Source organism: Miniopterus schreibersii (genome assembly GCF_964146895.1).
Source record: "Miniopterus schreibersii genome assembly, chromosome: 16".
Taxonomy (NCBI): Eukaryota; Metazoa; Chordata; class Mammalia; order Chiroptera; family Miniopteridae; genus Miniopterus; species Miniopterus schreibersii.
This window is the reverse complement of record NC_138116.1, coordinates 8487883-8513187: the sequence shown is the minus strand read 5'-3', so window position 1 is coordinate 8513187 and position 25305 is coordinate 8487883. Positions and strand designations below refer to the sequence as shown.

The 25305-nt window shown below is 36.6% G+C and overlaps 1 protein-coding gene across 2 annotated transcripts in view; it reads left to right on the top strand.

The window, feature by feature from the left end:
• The window catches only part of HELZ (helicase with zinc finger), a 113733-nt gene that overhangs the window by 11784 nt on the left and 76644 nt on the right, over positions 1 to 25305 (top strand). For both annotated transcript variants that reach the window (XM_081161529.1, XM_081161528.1), the window contains exons 4-8: positions 8300 to 8527; positions 11011 to 11047; positions 18608 to 18732; positions 20789 to 20845; positions 23930 to 23981. In XM_081161529.1, the coding sequence (XP_081017655.1) occupies positions 8318 to 8527; positions 11011 to 11047; positions 18608 to 18732; positions 20789 to 20845; positions 23930 to 23981 (481 nt within the window). In that variant the 5' untranslated portion in view covers positions 8300 to 8317. The remainder of the gene's footprint in view (positions 1 to 8299; positions 8528 to 11010; positions 11048 to 18607; positions 18733 to 20788; positions 20846 to 23929; positions 23982 to 25305) is intronic.

Here is a 25305-nt window from a genome sequence, read left to right as displayed (position 1 = left end):
TAACCAACACACAGTTGTTATTTAGCATTTTGCCATAATTTGCCTTCTGTTTTTCTGTCTAAAATAAATAGGTAGAGGGTTTTTTTCCTGAGCCAACTGAAAGTAAGAAGTGGCAGACATCCTGGATGGCACCTCACCCATGTTTCAATATGTATCTCCTAAGAATGAGGTCATTTTTCTTCATAAACATAATAGCATTGTTACACCTTAGAAAATAAATATCAAGTCCATATGTAAATCTCCATTTGTCCCCAATATGTATTTTATTTCTTTAGGTTGTTATGTCTCTAGTTTTTAAAAAAATCTAGACTAGTTACCTCCCCCTTTTGTTTTTCATGATAATGAAGTATGTTGCTTGTTGAAAATTAGAAAATGCAGATGAATAAAAAAAACTATAATCTACCACTCATAGATATCAACTTTTACTTTTTAAGTAAACTTAATTTTAGATTTACAGAAAAGTAGTAACTATAGGTCAGAGTTGTCATGTACTCTTCCCCCATTGTTAACCCCTTACATGTCTATGGTGCATTCGCCAAATATAAGAAACTATCATTGGAACGTTAACATTAACTAATTTTCAGATTTTGTTTGGATTTCCCTAGTTTTTCCACCAAAGCCCTTTTTCTGTTCAAAGATCTATCCAGGAACCAGGTTGAAGGTAGTTGTCATGTCCTCTGGACTATGACAGTTTTTTTTACTTTCCTTTTTTTATGACAATTTTGAAGAGTTCTGGTGAGATATGAAAAGATGCTCCAACATCACTAATCATCAGAGAAATGCAAATTAAAACCACAGTGAGATATCACCTCACACCTGTCAGAATGGCTGTTAATAAAACCAACAAGTACTGACATGGATGCGGAGAAAAGGGAATCCTCATGTACTCTTGGTGGGAATGCAGACTGGTGCAGCTACTATGGAAAACAGTATGGAGGGTCCTCAACAAATTAAAAAGAACTGCCTATGCCATCAATTTTGCTTCTGGGTGTTTATCTGAAGAAACCCAAAACACTAATTTGAAAGAGTATATATAGCCCTGTGTTTATTGCAGTGTTATTTACAAGAGCCAAGCTGTGGAAGCAACCCAAGTGCCCGTCAATAAATGACTGGATAAATAAGCTGTGGTACATGTATACAATGGAATATTACTCAGCCATAAACAGGAATGAGATCTTAACCATTTGTGACAGTAAGGATGGCCCTCGAGTATTATGTTAAGTGAAATAAGTCAGACGAAGACAAATATCATATGATTTCACTTACATGTGGAATCTAAAGAACAAAATAAACGAACAAACAAAACAGAAACAGACTCATAGACATAGAGAGCAGGCTGATGGTTGCCAGAGGGGAGGGGGGTGGGGGACGGGGTAAAAGGATAAGGGATTGAGAAGTATAGGTTGGTAGTTGCAAAATAGTCATGGGGATGTAAAGTGCAGCATAGGGAATATAGTCAATAATGTTGTAATAACTATGGATGGTGCCAGTTGGGTACTGGAACTGTCAGGGGAACACTTTGTAAAGTATATGATTGTCTAACCACTATGCTGTACACCTGAAACTAATACAAAATAATACTGAATGTAAACTGTAATTGAAAAAAAAGGAGTCCTGGTCAGGTATTTCATAAACTGTCCCTCAATTCGGTTTTGTCTGATGTTTTTCTCATGATTGTACTGAAGTTACGGGTTTTGGTAAAGGAGATACTCACTTTTAATATTTTGTTTCATATGTCTCAGCTTTTTTATGTAAAATATTCAGTACACACAGATACAAATTTTATAAAAATGGGATTATACATTATATTATTTTGTAATCTCTTGTTACTTACGAAATCAGATTACACTATAAATATTATTTTGTAACCTGCTTTTGTTACTTTACATCTTCCCAGTAACCCTTATTATTAACACTGTTTCTGTGTGAAGCTGTTTTGAGTTTCAAACATTGATTTGAAAATGTAATTTTAGAACATAGACTGTTGGTAAATTGAAGACAGCCTTTAAGAGGGATGATGGTGGTGGTGGTGGTGGTGGAGGTACCCTTCTGTTTTAATTATGCAGTTGGCTTTATTGTATTGATTTATGCTTTTTTTAAAAAGGTCACTGTTTTGTATGATGATGTGTTTATAAGTCTAAACAGATAACATGGAAAGGAAAATGAAATAGAATAGAAAGTGTTTTATAATGAAATTTTCTTGGCAAGCAGAACATTTTCTAGAAGTCAGTCTTTTATTATAATTTGCTTGCTTCATAAATATGGGTTTTTGTTTTGTATCTTTTTTGATTAGTAAGCATATTAAATGATTTGGGAAGAGGCTCAATTTCTTCAGGAAATAATTCAGAATTAATGAAACTAAGAAGGGTATCTCCAGAATTGCTGGCAGTTCTAAAATGGGTCAAGGAAAAATCAAAGTAATAGATGGGGGGGAAAAATCTCAAATTGCTGCTGATAAAACTTTAAAAAAAAATTAGTTCTTGTTTTTATCATTTTAGTCACTGAAACATATGGTAGCAGGTCCATTGGGATATTTCTTTTATGTATTTAAAACATTTACTTCTCTATATTGAATTTTATTCATTCCGGAGTTTAGGAGAGTTTACCTCCTTATGAAAGAGATCATTTAAAATAGACTATGATTGATCTTAGTTTCTAGTTTTCTTCTCAATACACATGGCCTCTCTTCTAATGCATACTCAGTGATTTTATGAGTTTTAGAGAAAAATGCAAGTCTGGCTGAATATTATCATAGTACAATAAATAAAGCTTTATTACTTTGCAGAATATTTTGTCTATTTATCTCATACAACCATCACAGATTCCAGTTTTGGATAAAAGCAGATAAATTTAAAGATAATACAACATTCCTCTTTATGGCATTCTAATGAATTTGGTACAGAACAGTTCTTGGAATGGTTGGAATTTAGGTTATTTTAGGTCGTCTCTGTGGGAAATTCAATTAAAGTATTTATTGAATGGTTATAGTGAATTGAATGCTTGTCATGGGAATATAAGTGATATAAAATGTGACTCTTATTTATAAGATAGTTATGTTGAGCAGTTAACGCATCTGATATAATATATTTAATCCAAGATAATAGATGATTAAGAGGCCAGATGAGTGTGTAGGAAGTAATGCTGGTTTTGGGAGGAGAGCATTTTAGAGAAGCAGGCCTTGAAGTATTCAGGTAAAGCTGGGCAGCATCTAGGTTCAGGGAGGAGGGAAAGGACATTTGGGCAAGGGAAGGGCATTGTCAGAGACTCAGCATCTGGATGTGCTGGGGCCTGTTGGGGGAGTGGTGGGAAAGTTAGGTTGTAGCAAGGCTGTGGGTAGTCTGGATATCTGTCTAGTCACGTGCTTGGAAGCTCTTTCATAGACATCTTGGAACCACTGGCTGTGTCTAGAGCGATGGTCTTCACTTTCTTCGTCTCTGAGGGAGCACGACACACTTTTCCTGGCTGCGCTGTCTCACCAGGGCTGTGCCGCCCAGTGGGAAAGGAGCGTGTTCTGCTCTGCTCTCCTTACCCCGCTGCGCTGAGCCCTGTGGGTCGTTTTCATAATGTGTCCATCTGGCTTTTCTTTTTGTCACTGCGCAGTTACTACTTTTACTAGAGTCTTGTTTTCAGGTGAATAATGGGGTTTCCACAGGGAAAGTAATGTATGAGGCAGATCAGAGTCAAATGACTGACTTTAAAAAAAATGTGGGAAAGGAGTGAGTGGACTAAAAAGAGGCAGGTGAACTTGCAAATGGGTGAGTGTAAAAAAAAAAGTAAAATATAAAATTTCATAATGCTAAGTATTGCCTAGGAAATGCATCTTGGAAGCATTGCATATCATTCCGTGAAAGCATCATTCAGTGCTATTGCAAACAGAAGGCAAAATGCTGGGAAAAGAGCATTACAACCAAGTCTGAGCATTATAGAAACACAACTTTCTATTTTAGAAGTCAGACTAGAGCAATTTAGAATCTACTGGGCGTATTAACCACATCTTCAAAAAATCATTTTTATTCAGTGTTGAGTGTCTGTGGGAAAAGTATCACCTAACGGAATCTGGAAGAAGAGAGGAGATAAAAGCGAATGTGTTACAAAAGTCAAAGATGAGCCCTGGCTGGTGTGGCTCAGCTGGTTGGAGCACCTTCCTGTGCCACGAAGAAGGTCTCGGGTTTGATTCCCTGTCAGGGCGCACACCCAGGTTGTGAGTTCAACCCCTGGGAGGAGGCGACCAGTTGATGTTTCTCTCTCTGTCCCTTTCTATAAAATCAATAAAAACATATCCTTGGGTGAGAATCAATAAAATAAAATAAAAAAACTTAAAAAAAAGTAAAAGAGGAATAATTTTTAATCCCTGGCTTCAAAGAACTCAAAGTTTGTGAAGGAAAAAAATACAATTAAAAAAACCAAAATGTGAACTTCCAGCCCTTTTGTTAAAATTTTTTGGTTAGATTTGTAAAGAAACTTATGTATTTTATTGTATGTGTCTTTTCAGTTTTCCTATGGTTTTATTGTTTATATAGATTAATAATTAAAGATAACTTGGGGTAATCAAGAACTGATTATGGATGTCATTTCTGTAAAGTAAGTAGTGGTAATGTTTGTAGCATAACTCATCTGTCTTCTAAAACCTTGACAGATTCATTCCACTCAAGTGAATTATGAGATGGATATATATTTTTTCTAATGGAGACTAGTGTACAAAGCAGAGACAGAAATCATCTTCATTTTATTTTATTTTAAAAAAATTATTTATTGCTTGATTTTAGAGAGAGAGAGAAACATCCATTTGTTCCACTTATTCATGCCTTCATTGCTTGATTCCTGTATGTGCCCTGCCTGGGGATAGAACCCTCAGCCTTGGCGGACGGTCGGGATGACTCTAACCCACCGAACTACCCGGCCAGGGCCGTCATCTTCATTTTAGATTGAGATTTTAGTTACTACTACTGGCTGCTGCTATTTGATCAGTTTATTTTTGTTCTTTGAAGTCTGTCTTAATCAAATAAGATATAGGTCTTTTGAAATGAAAGAGGACCATGACTACATTCACAAGAAAAGTTAATTTAGGGAAGATAACTGATTTTTAAAAAAAATACAAGTACATCTTGTGACCTGATTTCAAGGTGACCTGGTGGTTATTCTCATATTGTCACAGGAAGAAGTTCACAGTGGGAGGAGAATGATGCTCCTTTTTTATAATCTTTTGTTGAAACTCTCTCAGCCCAGACCAGTCTGCCTACCACCTCTGTGGTGCATTATTTTTATTCTTTTTTAACTTTTATTTATTTAAATTTTTTAAAAAAATGGAATTTATTGGAGTGACATTGGTTAATAAAATTATAGGTTTCAGGTGTACAATTCTATAACATATCATCTGTACATTGCATTGTGTGTTCACCACCCCAAGTCAAGTCTCTGTGGTGCGCTATTGATTTCATTTTTCTTCTAATATTAACTTTTGGTCCTGCGCCAGTTATCTAGCTATGATGGAATTCTTCAGATGCATTCTTCATTTTGTGCCAAGTGAACTCAATGATTGTTCTGTTTGGCGACTTCTTTCTGAGGCTCCATTCTTGCCTCTAAAACCTGCATGTGTGGGAAGGGAAACGTATAGGTTTTCCATTTATTAACAACAAACATATCCTTCTGTACCTGTTTCTTTTCAGTTTATAAAAACCATGTCCATTGTGACATTGAAGATTCACATTTTTCAAAAAATGAAAAATTTTTATTTTAAAAATGATCATACAGTAAAACTGACTTAAAATTTTGGTATGCAGTTTTATTAATTTAACACATGTATAGTTTGTGCATCCATCACCACAATCAGGATACAGAATAGTATCATCACCCCTCAAAACCCCTTCGTGCTATCCTCTTGTAGTTATCCGTCTCCATCCCATAACCCCTGCAACCACTGGCCTTTCCTTTGTGCCTATGGTTTTGTTCTTTTGAGAATATTATATAAATGGAATCATAAAGTATGGGAGCTTTTGAGACTGGGCTCTTTTACATTGTCTTTGAGATTCACCTAAGTTATTGAATGTATTGAAAGTTTATTCCTTTTTATTACTGAGTACCTTTCCATTGTCATTCATTAAAGGACATTTGGGTTGTTTCCAGTTTTTAGGAGTTATGAATAGAGCTGCTAAAACATTTGGTACAGATTTCTATGTGAACATAAGTTTTCATTTCTCTAGGGTAGCTGTCGGTGGGGAAGGGATTGTTGGGTCATATAGTGAGTATATTTTTAACTTTCTAAGGAACTGTCAACCTTTTTTCCACTGTTGCTATATAATCTGTATTTCCAATAGCAATGTATGGGAGTTCCATTTATTCCACATCACTGATACTATCAGTATTTTAAATTTAGCCATTCTAACAGGTATGTAGTGGTGGCTGGTCATGGTTTTAATGTGGATTTCTCTACTGACTGATGCTACTGAACATCTTGCCCGTGCTAGTTTGCCATCATTGTCCTCTTTCTGGAGTGTCTGTTACTCAGCTTCTAACTGGGTGGTTTTCTTTTTGTTGGGTTTTGAGTTTGTTACATATTCAGTTACAAAACTTTTTTCAGGTATGTGATTTGCAAATAGATTCCTCTCAGTCATTAGCTTGTCTTTTCATTCTTTTAACAGTGTCTTTCAAAGAGCAAAAATGTTTAAGTTTGATAAAGTCAAATGTATCAGTTTTTGTTTTTGGATTGTACTAAGATGGATAAATTTTAAAACAGGTTTCCATTTTATAAAAGTAGTGAGAAGTAACTTAGTGATAGGAATGTTCTCGTAAAGTTGACTTTTTAAAAATCCTCACCTGAGGATATATATATATATTTAAATTGATTTTAGAGAGAGAGAGAAACATCGATGTAAGGGAGAAACATCCGTCGATTGCTCCAGCGTGCACCCTGACTGGGGATTGAACCCACGACCTAGGAATGTGCCCTGTGGGATGGTGCACTGGATGGCGCCCAAGCAACTGAGCCACACCAGGCAGGGCTGTTGTTTGTTGATTTATTAATGGTGGCCATTCTGACAGGTGTGAGGTGATATCTCATTGTAATTTAATTTGCATTTCTCTGATGCTTAGTGATGTTGAGCATCTTTTCATATGTCTGTTGGCCATCCTGTATGTTCTTTTTGGAGAAATGTGTGTTCATTCTTGCCCATTTTTTAAATTGGATTATTTGTTTTTTTTGGTGTTGAGTTTTATAAGTTCTTTATAAATTTTGGATGTTAACTCCTTATCAGATGTATTGTTGATGATTATATTCTCCCATATCGTGCATTGTCTTTTCATTTTGTTGATGGTTTCCTTTGCTGTGCAAAAACTTATTAGTTTGGTGTAGTCTTATTTGTTTATTTTTTCTTTCGTTTCCCTTGCCCGAGGTGATATGTCAGAAAAAATATTGCTATGAGAAATGTCAGAAATTTTACTGCCTATGTTTTCTTTAGGATTTTTATAGTTTTGAGTCTAACATTTAAGTCATTAACCCATTTTGAGTTTATTCTTGTGTATGGTGTAAGAAGGTGGTCTAGATTCATTTTTTTGCACATATCTGTCCAATATTCCCAGCACCATTTTTTGAATATACTATCTTTACCCCATTGTATGGTCTTGCCTCCTTTGTCAAATATTAATTGACCATAAAGGGGTAGGTTTATTTCTGGGCTCTCTATTCTGTTCCATTGATCTATATGTCCGTTTTGAATCTGAGTTTCTTAAAAGAAGTGATGACATGCTCTGTCTTTGAATTCAGTGCTGCTAGCACAGGGCCTGGCCTCAGGAAATGTTTGCTGAATTGAATTAATAGGCAGTTTAAACTTGCATTTTAGACAGTTTTTAAATATTGGTGGGATAAATTCTACATGGTATAAATTTTGATTCTCTGCAAACACAGTCACAGAATTATAAAACAAGTTGGCAAGTTTGGATACGAAACATTTCTGCACCTTCTGGTTAAACAAAAGGGAAGCCTTTATAGTTTGTTGCACTGTGCAATATTCAAAGTCATGTTTCATTTATAAATTTGTCTCATTTATAAATTGGATGTATTGTTGGTATGACCCTGATTTATGGTTGATACTTTGCTTGGATCTTATTAAAGACTTCATAAAATATAGAAGAGAAGTATGGGTCCTGTAGCATAAATAGTTGCTCAGCTGTGACCTTGATCAAAAGACTAGTTGAGAGTAACTATTCAGATAGATAATTAAGCCAGCTGAGCCAAGAATGGGACTAGAATTTATAATTAATAAGTTTTTAAAACTGGCTCTTCCCTTGTTCTTTCCCCGTCTAGGATTTTTGTCCCTGAGTCATGGAAGACAGAAGAGCTGAGAAGTCATGTGAACAAGCGTGTGAGTCACTCAAGAGGCAGGACTATGAAATGGCCCTCAAGCACTGCACAGAGGCCCTTCTTTCTCTTGGCCAATACTCTATGGCCGACTTCACAGGGCCGTGTTCACTGGAGATAGAAAGCATCAAAATTGAGAGTCTTCTTTACAGAATTGCCTCATTTTTGCAACTGGTAAGTAAACAGTATTTATAAGTTAGTGCCAAACCACGTAAAATGGCCTTTTTCATTGAGTGAGCGCTATTGCAGGTGACTCCCTCTATAAATCACCTAATTGTGGGCTGAGGAGGGGATCATTGAAGTGGCCAGTGATGTCTGAGTATCTTTGATGGCAAGCAGCTGTATATTAAGGCCTTGAAAATTATACTGTTGCATAGTACTTGAGATTATTCATTCTTTTAACAAAAATTTATTGAGTGCATGCTATGTGCTAGACACTATTTTAGGTTCTCGGTCTACATTGATGAAAAATAAAGAGAAAGATCCCTTCTTCATGGTACTTTTTCTAGTAGGGGGATGGATAATAAACACTAGACGTTATAAATAAGTAAACACTTTAGATTGTTAGAAGGTAACAGTCTGCATGAAAAAAAGAACAGGGCAAAGAATATTGGGGTTACTAGGGTCAGAGATAGGGTTGCATTTTTTTTTTTTTTAATCCTCACCTGAGGACATGCTCTCACTGATTTTAGAGGGGTGGTGCGGGGGCGGGGGGGGGAGGAGAAACACTGATGTGAGAGAGAAGCATCAATGGATTGCCTCTCCCACACACCCTGACTGGGGATTGAACCCACAACCTAAGTAAGTTCTCCGACTATGAATTGTACCTGTGACCTTTGGTGTATGGGAAGATGCTCCAGCCAACTGAGCCACACTGGCCAGGGTTAAGGTTGCAGTTTTAAATTGGGTGGTCAGGTAGTCCTCATTGTTGAGATGATATGAAGGAGGTAAGGGAGTGAGCCATGTTGAAATCTGAAGGACGAGCAGTACAGGCAGAGGGAACAGTCAGCGCAAAGACCCTGAGGCAGAAGCATGCCTGCCATCTTTGAGGAACTGCTAGGAGGCCAGCGTGTTGGAGTAAAATGCATGGGGGGTGAGGGGGCGGGTAATAGGGCTAAATCCTCTCGGACCCTCCAGGTCACTGTACGGACTAGTTTTTATTCTACTTGAGGTGGGAAGCTATTGTGGCGTTTTGAGCAGAGGAGCGGCATGATCAGATTTAACAGGAATTCTTTGAATTTTGTGTTGCAAATAGACTATAAAGGGGTAAGAGTAGTTTCAGGGAGACTAGTTTGGAGAGTATTAGGTTAATCCAGGCCAGAGATGACTTGTACCTGTGGCTCAGACCAGAATGGTAGCAGTGGAGATAGTGAGAAGTGGTTTGGTTCTGGTTATCATTTGAAGGTGGAACTAATAAAGTTTTGTAATGTATTGAATGCAGGGAGTGAGGCCTGCAGAGCAGTTACAGATGACTGACTTGGACTTTTTGGTCTGAGCAATTGGAAGAATGGAGTTGCCCTCATCTGAGAGAAGGCTGTGGGTGGGGAGCAGGTTCTGTGAGGGGAGTTCATTTTGGACACCCTGAGCTCGAGATGTTGCTGGAGATGTTGAGCAGTCAGATGTGCAGGTGTGGAGTTTGGGAGAGAAGCCTGGGCTAAAGATAGTAATTTAACAACCTTGGCCTATAGAGGGTATGGAAAGCCTTGAGCCTGGGTCACATCACCAAGGTAAGAGTGTCGATAGAGACGAGGACAGGGCCCAGGACTTAGTCTCGTGGCTACACAGTGTTGAGAGGCTGAGGAGAAGAGGAGGAACCAGCAGAGCAGCCTGACGTAAAGAAACACTAAGAAATACCTCAAGTAAAGAAATACTGAGAGCAGTACGGTGTCCTGGTAGCTAAGTAAAGAAAGTGTATCCAAATGAGAGCGTGCTCAGCAGTGTCCATCGCTATTCCACGGAGCGGTGGATGACTGTCTGATTAAAGAGCGTTTACGAGAGACAGAGGGAAGGGCTATAAATACATAATTATACATAATTCTTGAGGAGATTTGCCCCAGAGAGGCACAAAACAGTGGAATGGTAGCTGGTGGGAGAAGTGAAGTCAAGAGCATGATTTTTTTCAGATGGAAGAAATAACAGTATGTTTGTTTATGGGACTGAACCAGTAGGAAGCAAACAATGAGTGATGCAGGAGAAATAGGGGAGGCCTGCTGCAGTGATCTTCAGTGGGCCAGAGAGCAGGCCTCCATGGGCGGTAGGAAGGGCTGCAGAAGGCCACGGGCGGTTTGCCTGGGAACAGGTGGATGTGGTGGCAGTCTGTGGAAATTCTCTTCTCCTGCCTGTGGTTTTCTCAGTGCCGTCACTAGCTGAGAATGAGGGCGGGGGCTCAGGAGGTTCTGGTGATTTGAGTTAGAGAAGGTGAGAAGTAAGGGTGTGAGTACATGGACTGACTGGGGAGATGTATTGTGGTATTTAGTTGTAGAGTATTGTATAATCTTCAGATAGCATGTAAGTTAGCTTTGCTCTGTGAATATTAAATTTGCAACATTAATGCTTAAACTTGGAAACAAAGCCAAGCCTTTTTTTGGATAAAATCTCTATTTTAAGCAGACCTTGAACTACTTAATGATATTTATTTTGTATCTTTTATTTTGCAGAAAAAGTATGGACAAGCCGATGAAGATTGTAGGCATGGTATGTGTAAAAGTGGGACTCTTTTCTGATTTGAAGATTTTGAATTATTTAATTGAGCAATATTTAAGATTTCAATCTTTCCCTATGCTAATTTCAAAAATGATTATAATATTTAAAAAAGCCCACCTTACTGTGGTGATTGGTGACTAACACAGATGATCGCTTTCCCACTATGGTGGGTGTACTCATGAACATTGTTCCTAGTCACTCTGAGTGTCGACATTCTGGTCACTCCCTTGGGAGCATTGATAGTGTCCTTTTAAAATTTGTGTATTTTCAGTCAATAAGAGTCAAATTTTAAGAGCTGCAGCACATGTTGATTAAAATGTTAAGCTTGGATAAGTTGAAAGGGTGGGCCTATCTCTTCTAAAATGCTTTCCCCCTTCATTAGAAGATATCCCTTAGAGAGAAGAGACTGACTAGAATGCCCTTTGGCGCTTTTTCCTGTTTTCTTTTGGGCAGGAAATTGATTAAATAGATCTTGCTCTTATTCTCATAGAGTAAGAATCCCTTTCTTTGTGATGGCTGCGAATTTACTAGACTGAACCCAGGAGTGAGCAGGAGAAAGCTTCAGTGTACATTCTCATGAACTCTTGGTGGGACTTTTTGCACAGTTCAGTGATTTAAATAATACAATGTTTCATTTACCCAGAATTGGGCAAGGAGACTGAGGTGTTTAACAGAAGTTAATTTTTTTCTTCTGATTGCTCCTTTGAATCAAAACTCTTCAAAATAAATATTAACTATTTTTGTTGTAAACCTTACAAAACTATCTTATATACTTCTATGGAATATTGAACATAACCATTAAAGAGTCGGCAACTTCTTTGTGAGCCTCGCTTCACAGAATTTCATGCTTTGAGAGTTAATTGGAATTTGAGAGATATCTAGTACAATCTTCCTTTAACAAAATTGTTACTATCTATGGATATTAAAAAATTACCAATAAGCCAAAAAATAGTAAGTCAAATAGCATCAAGGAATATGAAGAAGGGAATCATCTCTCCTTCTTCCTTCTGAGGAAATTGTTACTAGTTTGCCGAATCTTTGCACCTTTCTCTATAGTGATAAACCGATGCTTATAACACATAGATAGGGTTTTCCCTTTAAGAATGAAGATTTATGTGATCATCACAAAGCAACTTGCTTTCTTACATACCACAGATCATGGTTTCTTCCTAAGTAACACAGCTGCTGCAATTCCTGCTTACTACTATTCCATAGTGTAGATGTGCCATGATTTCTTCAAAAATTTCCATACTGATGGACATAAGGTGGTTCTGTTTTTCTAGTTTGTTACTATAATCTGTCCTGTAATAAACATATACTCTTTCTTACTGTTGTCTTTGTTTCTGTAGGGTAGTCTTAAAAGTTGCATGTTGGGTCAAGGAGTTTTAAAAGGTGGATATACTAATAATTTTAACTGGCACTCTCAGGTTAGTTTCAAATGTACACTCCCACCAGTAATATGTGAGAATGCCTCTTCCCTGTAATCTCACTAACACTGGAACAGATCAGTCTTGACATTTTGCCAATTTCATAGGTGAGAAATACTCCCTCTTTCTTTAATTTTCACTTCCTTGAGTTCTAGTGAGGTTGATACAGTCTTCTCATTTTGGAGACATACAAAGTCCCAAAGGTTAAATGACTTGTGAGAAGTCACAGAAGAGTAATTGCTGTTGGTGAAGGAGCATATGAAAAAAAGGTTTTATTTTTCTAGGAATTGTTTTACTTAGCATTTTAAAGTTAGATACTATTTTACAACTACCGAATTACCAAAATAGAAGTCTAACCAGGAAATGGATATGTTTATTACCTGGATTGTGATGATGTAACACGAGTTATGCCCTAACTCACCAAATCATCTACATTAATTATGTAGTTTTTTGTATACCAATTGTCTCTGTAATGTTGGGAAGAATGTTTAAGCAGTGTCTGAGATACAGCTGTAGTAAAATGAGCATAGCCTTGTTGGTGGGGTGGGAAGCTTGGTAGTGTGTTTACCCCTTTGACTCAGTATTCTTGCTTCTGGGGCACTATCCCAAGTAAACAATCTAAAAGAAGGGAAAGACTGTATGCAGAATGGTGTTCATGGCAGTGCTGTATGTAAAAGTGGAAAATCAACTAGCTTCTAATAAGGGAGGAGTATATTTATTAATTCTGTCCATAGTGGGTGAGGTGGTTGAGTCTGTTTCCATTATCTGAACATAAGTTGTACTGGATGGACTGTTGTTCTCTAGATATGCAAAATGTCAGAGTTTTTCTCAGTAAGCAAATTATTGGGGGGAAAATTAAGCAAATTAACCCTGGAAATGATGAAGTAAAGAAGTGCTTTGGAAAAAGCAGAGGATTTGGGAAAAAATCTTGCGTTTTCTACTATCAGGATTTCTTTGAGTGCTTACAACAAAGATGGCAAGATGTTGACTCTGAATGGAAATGATGGCAGTGGAGGAGTTTTAAGATAAAAATACAGTTAAGTTGATTTTAGTTTAAATGGAAAAACAAAATTAACTTCTTAATCTGATTATTGAACAGTTAACAGAGTTTAACTTTGCTATAATTATATAGCAAATGCATCTTGGAAATTAGGATTCTTTATAAAGAGGAAGTTGAAGGCTCTGCAAACAGCAGTCTCTCTCACACACACACATGCACTCACAGTGTATACAGGCTACTTTTGCAAATATTTTAACAATGCTTTAGGTAAAAAGTGTATTCAAGCATGTAGATGATGAAATAAAAACCTTTTATGATGTTCTGGGAACCAGGTTTCAGTTTTATTTTTATGCTTAGCTGTGTTGTCAGCTTTTTACCGTGTTTAATTATTTTATATTTGTATAGTAATGAGGAAGTTGAGAGACATAAATGAATTAGCTCTAAAATTTAAACTGGAACACTGAAAATAAACCAGGAGAAATGACCTATGTTTCTGAAGTATGAAAATATTGAGAAGAAAGGAGTCTACCCTCTTTACAGTAAACTGCAGTTGAAGGAGAGTCCCTCCAAAAATATGCAGTAAGAGCTTAGCTTTAAAGCTCATTGCAAACCCAAGGAGATCATGAAGCTTTTTGTGACTGGATTAAGGACCAAATATTGAAAGGAGCAAGGGTAGCAGGGATTAAAAAAAAAAAAAAGCATGTTATAATATTTAAAGCTGAAATATTCAGAAGGATCTAGGTATAGATAACACCAAATAGCGTTAAGGCTTTTCATTTTCCAAAGACATTTTATAAAGGAAACGTTTTATCTGTAAAAGACCTTGGTAGGGAGGGCATAATATGCGACAACAGCTGCAGCCCACGTGTCCAAAAGTGTTTATTTATTACAACTGGAAGAAAAGTGAGGACAAGGGAAAAGGGCTGAGGGAGAGGAGAATGTTGGGGGAAAACCCGATTTGGCCAAATGGACACTTGGTGAGAGATTTGCCACAGTGTACTTACTCTGGCTTATGTTATAGTTTTTGATACTTGTAAGAAATGGACATTTTAATTTCTGGTTAATACTTAGATTTAGGCCTTCCAGGGTTTAGAGTCTGCTTATATACTACTCCATCTGCCCCCAAATATATTTTTGGAAAATAAGAAGTTTATTGCCAGAAGTTAAATGGCTGATATTTAGGAAAGGAATTTATTTATAAATTATACATTAATATATTCTTGAAAATAACCTGTTTTTTGATGTGTTGGTTCAGAGAGTGTAATTATATCCAAGCAGTGAATGGTTTTACTTTATTAATGACTAAAGGATTTAGTTTTTATGGTCATTAAAATTTTTCTTGGGAAAAACACCTTGATTGGGCTAAGTTCTTCAATAAAAGATTTTAGAAATTAATAAGGACTTGATAAAAGAAATAACCTAATATGGTCATGTTACTGAAAAATACAGAATAATAACCAACATTTGCTGTTTTAAATTACCTTTCTCATTGCAGGTAGTTCTTTACAAGCAAAGGAATTACATTTTAGTTATTAATCTTCTTCTTTTGGTAGCCAGAGGCTATCAACCACTAACAGGCTTTTTAAATTTTTAAAATTTATTTATTGATTTTAGAGAGAGAGAGGAAGGAGGTGGGGAGAGGGAGAGAGAGAAACATTGATTTGTTATTCCACTTATTTTTTTTATTTTTATTTTTTTTAAAGGTTAAACATATCTTTATTAATTTCAGAGAGAGGAAAAGAGAGGGGGAGAGAGAGAGAGAGAGAGAGAGAGAGAGAAACATCAATGATGAGAGAGTCATTGATCGGCTGCCTAGCCCGCAAACCGGGCATGTGCCCTGACCGGGAATCGAACCCCGATCTCCTGGATCCTAGGTCAATGCTCAACCACTGAGCCACGCCCACTCGGGTATGTTGTTCCACTTATTGATGCATTTCCATTGGTTGATTCTTGCATGTGCCCTGACTGGGGATTGAACCTGCAACCTTGGTGTAGCAGGATGATGCTGTAACCAACTGAGAACCCTGGCTAGGGCCTAACCGGCTATTTTTGTTGGAACAATTGAATGAATACTCCTTTAATATTGCTCAGTTTCTGGTCCAAACTATTTCAAGTAAGCATATTTTAAGTGTTAGAGAAAATATTACAAAATCTTAAGAATGAAAAGAGGTAGAGACATGAATGCAGCAACACAGCTAAGCTGTTCGAATTTCCTCCTTCGTAGCTCCCAGTGGACATGAAGGAGCAATTCAGTGGAATTTCACTGATAGTTGGTGGGAAGAGAATTTATTTTCAGGGAATGGTAGCTTTTTTGTAATTGCTCAGGATTAGATTATATTTTTAATATCTCTTTTGGCAAGTTCAATTATTATAGCTGAGACAAGTTTTATAATACACTAGGCCATACTTTGTTTTCTTCCAGCTTGTTCAAGAAATTAAATATAATTAGGGACCAGATTGGCAGCATTGCAATTTTTCCCCCTCATAATGTTTATTTTTTAAAATAACTTTATTTTTATTGTTGACACTATTAAAGATGTCCCCATTACCCCCGCCCACCTCCACCCAGCTCCCCCCCCTTCCCTCTGGCCATTACCACACTATTGTCTGTGTCCATGGGTTATGAATATATGTTCTTTGGCTAATCCCTTCACCTGCTTTAATCTAGTCCCCCCACCTCTCTCCCCTCTGAAAGCTGTTTATTATATGATGCAATAGCAGGAGAGGTTTTTTTTTATCTATAATTGTTGACTATTTCTTTGCCATAGTTCTTCATGGGGGATCCCATAAGACATAAGCTGAATTATATTTAAAGACAACAGTTGGAGCCCTGGCCGGGGAGCTCAGTTGAACGTCACCCCGAGATGCCAAGGTTGCAGGTTCAATCTCCGGTCGGGCCACATACATGAAACAACCAATGAATGCATAAATAAGTGGAGCAACAAATCAATGTCTCTCTGTCTCCCTTCCTCTCTCCCTCCCTTCCTCTGTCTCTCTAAAATCAATTAAGAAAACAACAAAAGTTGGAAGAAATTACATCAGTTCTGCTTCTTGTCTAAAAAAGAGAGCGAAAAGGGAAACATAATTTTGAGAAATACTGTGACATTCAAACATCAATATAATGGGATAACTTTTGCAAAATAGTATGCAGCAAATACTTGGTACAAAATCGAAGATTATGAAAGGTGTTTGTAACATATAATATGATTTAATACTCTTTAAACCTGACATTATCATTTGAGCTTGAAATAGTCTTAGATTTTTTTTGTTTCCCCAAAACATTCTTTAGTGCTTAACTGTAGTGCCTTAATATCCCAGCTACTGAAAAGGAACTAAGGTAGTTCCTTCTCAGTTTTCAAAGCTGCTTTATAATTTTTAGGAGGAATACGTAACATGTAGGGAACTCTTATGAGGAGGCTGTGCTGGGTACTTTATAATTAACACAATTAGTCAATCTTTATCACAACTTTATTAGGAACAACTGTCCCCTCCATTTTACAGAGGAGAAAACGCTTAGTGAATGTAAGTAGTCTAGACCTTAGTAGGACTGTTGTGTTTTTTTCAAAGCATTTTATTGCATTATATTATATGATCCCTACAACAAATTTATACATTTCTCTATTTTACAGATGACCGCAGTGAGGGCCAGAGAGATAAAGTGGCTTGTTAAAGGTCATATTTAAATAGTTTTAGGAATAGTAAGATCTGAGGGAGATTGTGGGTTTACCTTGGAATTTTATAAGATGCTCAAGACATTCGTAATGATACTCTATTGGAGTTACTTTTTGGGATTATCTAGTGACAGTTGAGTGGATGAGTGATCTATACCTTAGATGGACAACAGTTTGGCCCAACTAAAATTAATTGAATAAAACCTTAAATACAGAGAGAATCCAGCTTTCAGTTTAGTTACCTGATTGAATAAAGGATTTATACATAAAGATGTTTATTGCAGTGTTATTTTTAATAGTTAAAAATTAGAATTGTCCTGGAGCAAAGGAATAGTTAAATTGATGTGTCTGCTTGATAGAACATTGCACAGGCAATAATACGATAAATATAAACAGCCTAGTGACATGGGAATATTGAATGTGCCGAGGGGAAATAAAGCAAAATACAACCTTATATTTACATCAGTTACAATTATGTAAAAATCATGTAAATACTGACTAAAAAAAGAGAACATGAATAAATTGAAACTAGTTTAGTGGTGATCTTGTGGTAAACTTTTATGTAGAATTTTATTAGTGTTGGTATATTATTTGTGTAATAAAAACATTGAACAATATAACGAGAGGATACATTTAGTACAACTAAAATAAAAATATTATGAGCAGACCCAATGGACTCTAAATATGCAATATATTATACTGATACTTAAACATTTCCTTGGAAGTAATTAGAAAAAAAAGCAATTACCACAATTTCTTCAGCAAATTATTATCTTACAGACTCAAAATAGAATCAGTAAAGAGAAGGATACAGATACAGATTATTTTACTAGTTGAACAATTAGTAGTTGCTGTGAGAAATTATCTCAAATTACATGGCATAAAAATGACTATATCCTATATTGTTAGAAATATGTGCTCCTTTTGATTGTGTAAAATTAAATCTGTCAACACTTGCAAACAATTGGTTAGTATTTTCAGTGGACATTTGGCAATTGGGTTCTTAGTTAATCTTTCTGATTTTGATAAAGGCTAATTCTTTATTGCTTAGGAATACCAAATGTTGAGATTTGCAGTCTCTGTTCTTATGAATTTTAATGGCACTGGGTCTCTTGTGTTACTGTCAGAAACGTGAGAACTTCATTCATTGAATATATCTGCAGTTTAAAAGCTCTCTTCAGGTTTGAGAGCTTTAAGATTCATTCTTCTTCCTGTGATTTTGGTGGGATCCTACTGACTCTAGGCTGTAGTGGGTTAGATATGTGGATTGTCCCATGTTGTCTTGTCTTTATGCATGTCTGCGCAGAGCCAAAACATCATCCTTTCCTGTAGTACTGGGAAGTTTTTCTTTTAGCGTGTAAGAAGTCATGCTGTGATAGTGCATCAACATTAAAATCAAGGAAAATGTGTATTAAATGTCACGTGATTAACAATGGCCGTTCATTTTTGACAGTGCTGGGAGAAGGACTGGCCAAGGGAGATGGTGCCTTTCAGGCTGTGCTTTGCTGCATGCAGCTGAAAGGAAAGCTCCAACTTGTATCCAACATTCTTGCCAAGTCACTGACAGGAGAGTCCCTGGTACGTTGATGAGCTCTTATTTTCCCCCCCAGTGCTTTTTAAAAAAAATTAAATTTATTGGGGTGACATTCATTAATAAAATTATGTAGTTTTCAAGTGTATAATTCTGTGATACATCATCAGTGTGTTGCATTCTGTGTTTACCACCCAAAGTCAAATTTCCTTCTGTCTCCATATATTTGACCCTGTTTACCCTTTACTACCCGCTCCATACCGTTTCCCTCTGGTAACCATCATACTGTTTGTATCTATGAGTTTTTTGTGTATATGAGTTTTTGTTTGTTTGATTGTCTTGTTAGTTCATTTGTTGCTTTCAGTTTTACATTCCACATGAGTGAAATCATATGGTAATGAATTATAATTTTGAATGTCTGAAAAGAGAGTCATGTATTTGACTCCTTAGGAAGGTTGGGGGAAAACAATTAATGTGCATTTTTTCTCTTGTTTTCTCCTACCAGAAATGAAAGTTCATGAGTACCTTGAGATACTCATTTCTCTTCAACAAACATGTTTAATTATTGAATTCTTGTAGTTTGTGATAAAATATGTATAAAAGAATTACAGGTACTTTTTAAAACTTTGAAAGTATAGGATAGCTAAATGATTTTCTTTAAAGATATAATTTAATATAACCTGGAAATATTTTTGGTTCTGTTTATGTTTTAAAATTCTCCTGTGGATATATGATTTTATCAGGTTCTCAAATTCAGCTATTTATTTCATAAAATATTTACATTTATCTAAACTAAGTAATAATTACTTTTGTTTCTGAAGATGGTATGTGTGTAAGTTCATATTCATGACCACTCTGATGGAGCTATTTAATTCTATTCAGACTTTGGGATTACTTTTTTTTTTTTAATGTAGCATTTAATTTTATCTAGAGTTTGTTTTTGGTTGATGTAATTGAAAGACTCCTTTTTGAAACTTCAGAGTTGGCAGTCTGTAGAAATTGGAAAGTAAGAGATACTATGTAATAACTCTATTTCTCACCAGTTGGTAACTGTTATAAAATTATCTGATACTTTTCAGGAATCATAATACAAAGAGTGAAAGCAAGAAGGCTATGTATTCTTTGCTATATAGCATGAATTCTCTATTTTATTTTATCCCCTTATTCTTTTGAATTGATATAAATTGTGAAAATCTGGTGCAAAGTTGTTATTTCTATGCAAATAAATATATTTGGTTAAAGAAAAGGAATTAGGAAAGTACTTGGTATGCTGCTGAGTGTAACGTAATGACCCATCTCAGGTAATAATTTAGTTATTTCCTAAGGAATTATATTGTGTAGTGTATTGTTTAAATGGTTTAACAATGTTTTTTTGATTTCACCAAATTCACAAATGTATATTAAAGTTAAAGTATATTGTTAATATAGCAAAATGATATAGCTCTTTAGTTCTAAGTAAATGATAATATATGTGTATTAGTAAGAAAATTCTTTAAGGAACTTTTTGTATAAGTTAAGCATATTGCTTATAAGCATAGTTTTACCTATTGAGATTTTAAACGAGGAAGAAGTAATTTGCCTTTAAATCTCAAGTGAAATTTGAATTTCAGAAGAGAAAATATTTTGCATATTTTCCTTTATCATCTTTATTAATGAGCCACCTTTAAAGTGGTATCATCATTTTATATGAGTCTGATTCGTGGGTAACTGATTGAATTCACCATTTTGCAAATATAAGCCCATTAGTTTTAGGGGAAAAAAAGTTTTAAAAAAGTTTAGGCTTATTTTTCTTTTCATTTATCCTGTCCTGCTCTTTGGTGATACCCATTGTGAATATTTTATTGGATTGATTTTAAACTCTTATGGAAGGTGAATGCAGTGTTTTAGGGCACCCTGTGTATTTTGTCCTGTTAAATTAGCCTTTTTAAACTTTCCTTATAGATGGTTAGCTTTATTATCACAATTAATGACAGTGGGGATGGGAGATGAGGGGTTGCATTGTTTTCTTTCCAGATAAACCTTAGAAACAGCTGAGGAATTAAGTCCCCATAGTAAAGAACTAATAAACTAATCAGTTTTTCCCTTTTTCACTTATGTTTTCAGAATGGGATGGTAACAAAAGATTTAACAAGACTAAAAACACTTCTCACAGAAACAGAGGTAAGGCTATTTCAGTGGATATCTTTGGAAAGAGTTTCACTCAGTTTGGCTAGTAAGTGTTCTGTATTAAATTTGGAAAAATCATTGGGCATCAGCTAAGACAGCAAGGCTGTAAAGGAGGGGTGGTGAAACCTTGTGATCTTCTTCCATAAGCCAGCTTGTCAGACCTAGGCAAATGTAGATGTACCAAAATTTTATTCTTAATATTTACAATACTGTTGTATATAAGGCCACAGATATCACTTGACTCTTATTTTGTGACTATACTTTGGAAAGAAATGACTTAGTTTTGTTTATAATTTTTTTCTATGTAACCAAATTAGTATTCTTTTGGTTAGTAAACTGATATTATTTTTAAAAATCCATCTAGAAAAAGTTAAAAAAATAATGCTACCCTTATTTATTATTGCACATGACATAGTTAAAAATAGCAACAATTTTTACTTAAAGGTTGGGCTGAGCTGGTGTTTAACTTGTAAATGCTAGTGGGTTAGGATAAAGACATGGAATGAAAGTCGGCTAATGAGAACAAAATCAATACATATTCTTTAGTAAAATTTAAAAAATCAGTAGATTTGATGGTGAATTTATAGGAATTCTGGCAATATGCAGTTTGGCTGCTTGCCCTGAAGGCATCAGGGAACACTGAAGATCATAAGCTAATTATTATGGTCCCCCTCTGTCTTGGGATCCAAGCACATGGAAAGGGTGTTTAAAAAAAACAAACCAAACACAATACTTTGGAACCTAAAAGCCACGGTGGGTGACCAAATGCTCATCCCAGGCTGAGCTTTTTTTTTTTTTTGCCAGTCCTGCTGATGAGGTGGTGTGTTCATGAGACCCTCCCAGCTTGCGAGCTGCAGTGTCAGCTCAGGCTGCCTCTGCCCATTTGCAGATCATCGCAGGTGCTGATGCGGGAAATGCACTGTGTTTTCTTTCTAACAGTAACAATTACAAATGCTTTAGCCTTTATTTTATGACCAAAACATTTTATTTCCACCTTCATTGCGTATTTGATAAATTTATTTATTTATTTATTTTTAATCCTCACCGAGGATATTTTTCCATTGCTTTTCAAAGAGAGGCGGGGGGAGGGAGGGAGAAACATCGATGTGAGAGAGACACATCAATTGGTTGCCCCCAGAACATGCCCCAACCAGGGCCCGGGATCGAGCCCGCAACTGAGGTATGCAGGCCCTTGACCGGAATCTAACTGGGAACCCTTTGGTCTGTTGGCTGATGCTCTAACCACTGAGCCAAACTGGCCAGGGCTGATAAATTTATTCTGATAAAATTTTTAGAGGAGATACTTTAAATTCATACTTGAAGTAAAATTTTGGCTTTTATATTTATACATTCTGTGTAGATGGAATAAATTTTTAAGGGCTAGTGTAGGACTATGGCATTTAAAGCTTGCTTATACAATTTAAGGAGATCTTTTGATGCGTCTTTTTTTGTGAGCATAGAATCCTTGTAATGTGAACAATTACAACTGATTTGTTAGTTTCTTAGATGCTGTCCTCATTTTACAAAAAGAATGGATTGTCTTTAAAAACTTATTAGTAAGCAGTGTGAGAATAAGAAGGCATTTTCCAGTAGAGTTATTATAGTGATTTAGTTCCAGCCCAACCTCAAAAGTCCAATTTAATTAACAACATGTGAATTATGGTGATATTATTGTTTCAGTTATACCCAATTAGCATTAATGACACTCTTTCTGTGGTACAAGACATTCCACATTTCACCTGGGATACCCTTTCCTCCTCCTGATTCAGCTCAGCATTTACTGTGCACCTGTGCTGCTCAAGGTTGTGTGGGTTTTGGAAAGCTGAGCTTAATGAAAATCAGTGTGGTGGGCCAGTCCAAGATGCACTGCTACTGTGACCCCAGGGCAGCCTGTGGTTAGTAAGTGCTGTAATGGAAGTACAGGCTGGGAAAGGAGAGGTGAGCACCCTGCAGGGAAACTAGGGGGGCAGGAGTGGGGGAACTGAGGTCAAAGGGTGGGGGTAGCTAAATGAAGACCCAGAGGTGACTTGGTGCAGGGTAAGATTGGCAGTTGGTTCAAGGATAGATGAGAGAAGTAGTCAGGAGGGCCTTACCTAGGACAGTGGCAGTGGGAGTAGAGACTGTAAGACACATTCTCCATCTGGTTGGGCAGCATTTGGAGAGTACTCAGCAGGGCGGAAGAGGGAGGAGTTCGAGATGGTTTTTCATAATTTCAGTCTTGCTGTTTTGGGGAAAGATGAGCCTATGAACTTGAGATGAGGAGCAGTGAAAGACAATGAGATTTGCAGTAAAGTTGATGTATTTTGTTTTGGGCATCTTGTGTTCGAAGTGCATCCAGCCGTTCATCCACCATTTACTGAGTACCCAGCATGTGCCAGATCCCCTGTGAGGGGCAGGATGCAAAGGGGCGGTGGCAGGCTGCTAACATGGCTGACAGTGATCCAGCATGTAAAATGCTGTAGAATAATTAATAGAAAGTGCTGTAGCTGGCACTCAGTTGGAATTGTGGGTGTAGAGCTTAAAGTTAGAACCAAAGGGACACATTGGGGATTTATCTGCACCAAGGGAGTCAAGAAAACCAGGAAATCAGAGTGAGTGGGTCCCTGCCGTGGTCTCCATTGTGGAGAAGGGCTCATCCCAGAGTGAGGGGGACTTGGCAGGATGTGCTCCCAGGCCCCCAAGTGGTGGCCTTTCACTTGATACAGGTGAAAAGGCACCTCGCTACCTGGTCATTCTGTAAGTGTTAGGAAGAGAAGAGTGAAATGAGTAAGTGGATGGAAGGCGCTGCTCTGCGGGGTTCAGGACTGGGGACTTAGATGTCTCTTCTTTTGCTACCAGGTAATTTTTATGTAGGAAATCTCTATCAGTTTCCTTAATGAGGGCCATACAAGTACTTCTTTTCTGTGCTTAAATATAGTTTAACATAAAGCAAAGAGCAAAAATATTTGAGATATTAATGTTAAAATTTTCTAAGTATTCAAACTCAAGCTTTAAAAAAATATTAAAAATGTCCAAGTTTAATTCAACATAACTGGGTATTTCTTATGATAAAAATATCTTTCATTTGAAAAATTGCAGACAGCAACTAGTAACGTCCTCTCTGGATATCACATGGAAGATTTAGAAGAGGGTAAGTACCAAACTGTGTAACTTCTAGGAGCTGTGATTCTGGACATTGCTTTTTTATTGATTATTGGGAGAAATTTACTGAGTTATAGTACATGGAGTGGAGGTGTAGGAGGAATATAAAAATATAAGAAATTTAAAAAAATAGGCGTGGGTGAAAGCAATTTTTTCACTGTCCCCTTTTCTTAGAATAATGGAGTAACGGTTGTACGAGGTAACTCTGGAGCCATCTCTTTCATTTTCTTGCCTCCATGTAGTTCAACATTTAAAACTCATTCTTAGCAATCCTTAGAAGGGGAAGTCTTTTTCCTCCCTCTATCCCAGGCTAGTACGAATATGACTTTTTGGAAGTTCTGATCTGTAAACTGAGTTGTTCCTGCTACCATTAAAATCTGCTCTTGCCCGAGGAAAGGGAAGAGAGACCAGCATTCACTGCATGTCGCTGGATACTGTGTACTGCTGTAGCTGCTTTCACAAAATGTGTACTGACTTCTTAGAGCCCTTCTCCATCTGATGACTGATATTTATTAAAGTTCAGTAATTTCCCAAGTCATACAGCTAGTAAGGGATGAAATCCAGCTTTCAATTCAAGTTGGCTGAATATCTTTATTTTTTGGTGGGGGCAGGGAGGCACAGTAACTTGTGAGGGAATAGAAAATGGCTGTAAGGTCCTTAAAAACCTGTTGCTGCTCAGCCTCTGTAACACTAGTCTTTTTTCTCTTAAGCCCTATTTTCCCTGGCTTATTATATTCAGAATGAATCAAAGCTCATTCAGATGTAAACAGATGTTATTTTTTTAACTCCTACCTTAGAATTAAACTTTTTGAACTTTATTTTAGTTGTAAAAAAGGATTACTTTATGCAGTGACATGTGTCAGACAAATCCTGAGGAACATGGGTGGTAGTGTGGAACTTCTCACCCAGTATGCAGTGTTGGGATTTGTTCTATAAAGTTTACTTCCAGGATGCATAATTTTCTCATTCCTGAAGTATTCCTAATAGAGACACATCTCATACTTAAGAAATGACAAGCCTGCCAATATCCCCCCCCTTTAGTTGTTTGAAAAGAGACTGCACTGGAAATATGCCCATCTGTTGCTAGGATAGTCAGGGTCATAGATTTGATTTAGCTGCTTGGTAACTGCTTCTTCAGTGATTTTTAAGTTACATATGGTTCATTTAACTCATTTGATTGGTCAATTACTTTTTTTGGTAGAGGCAAGTATATCATGTTCTTTTTACATCATCTGGGATGATGTGTGTGGAGGGTTTATAGAATTTCTTACACATTAAAATATCAGCATTATTAGCAAGCCTCAAATGATAAG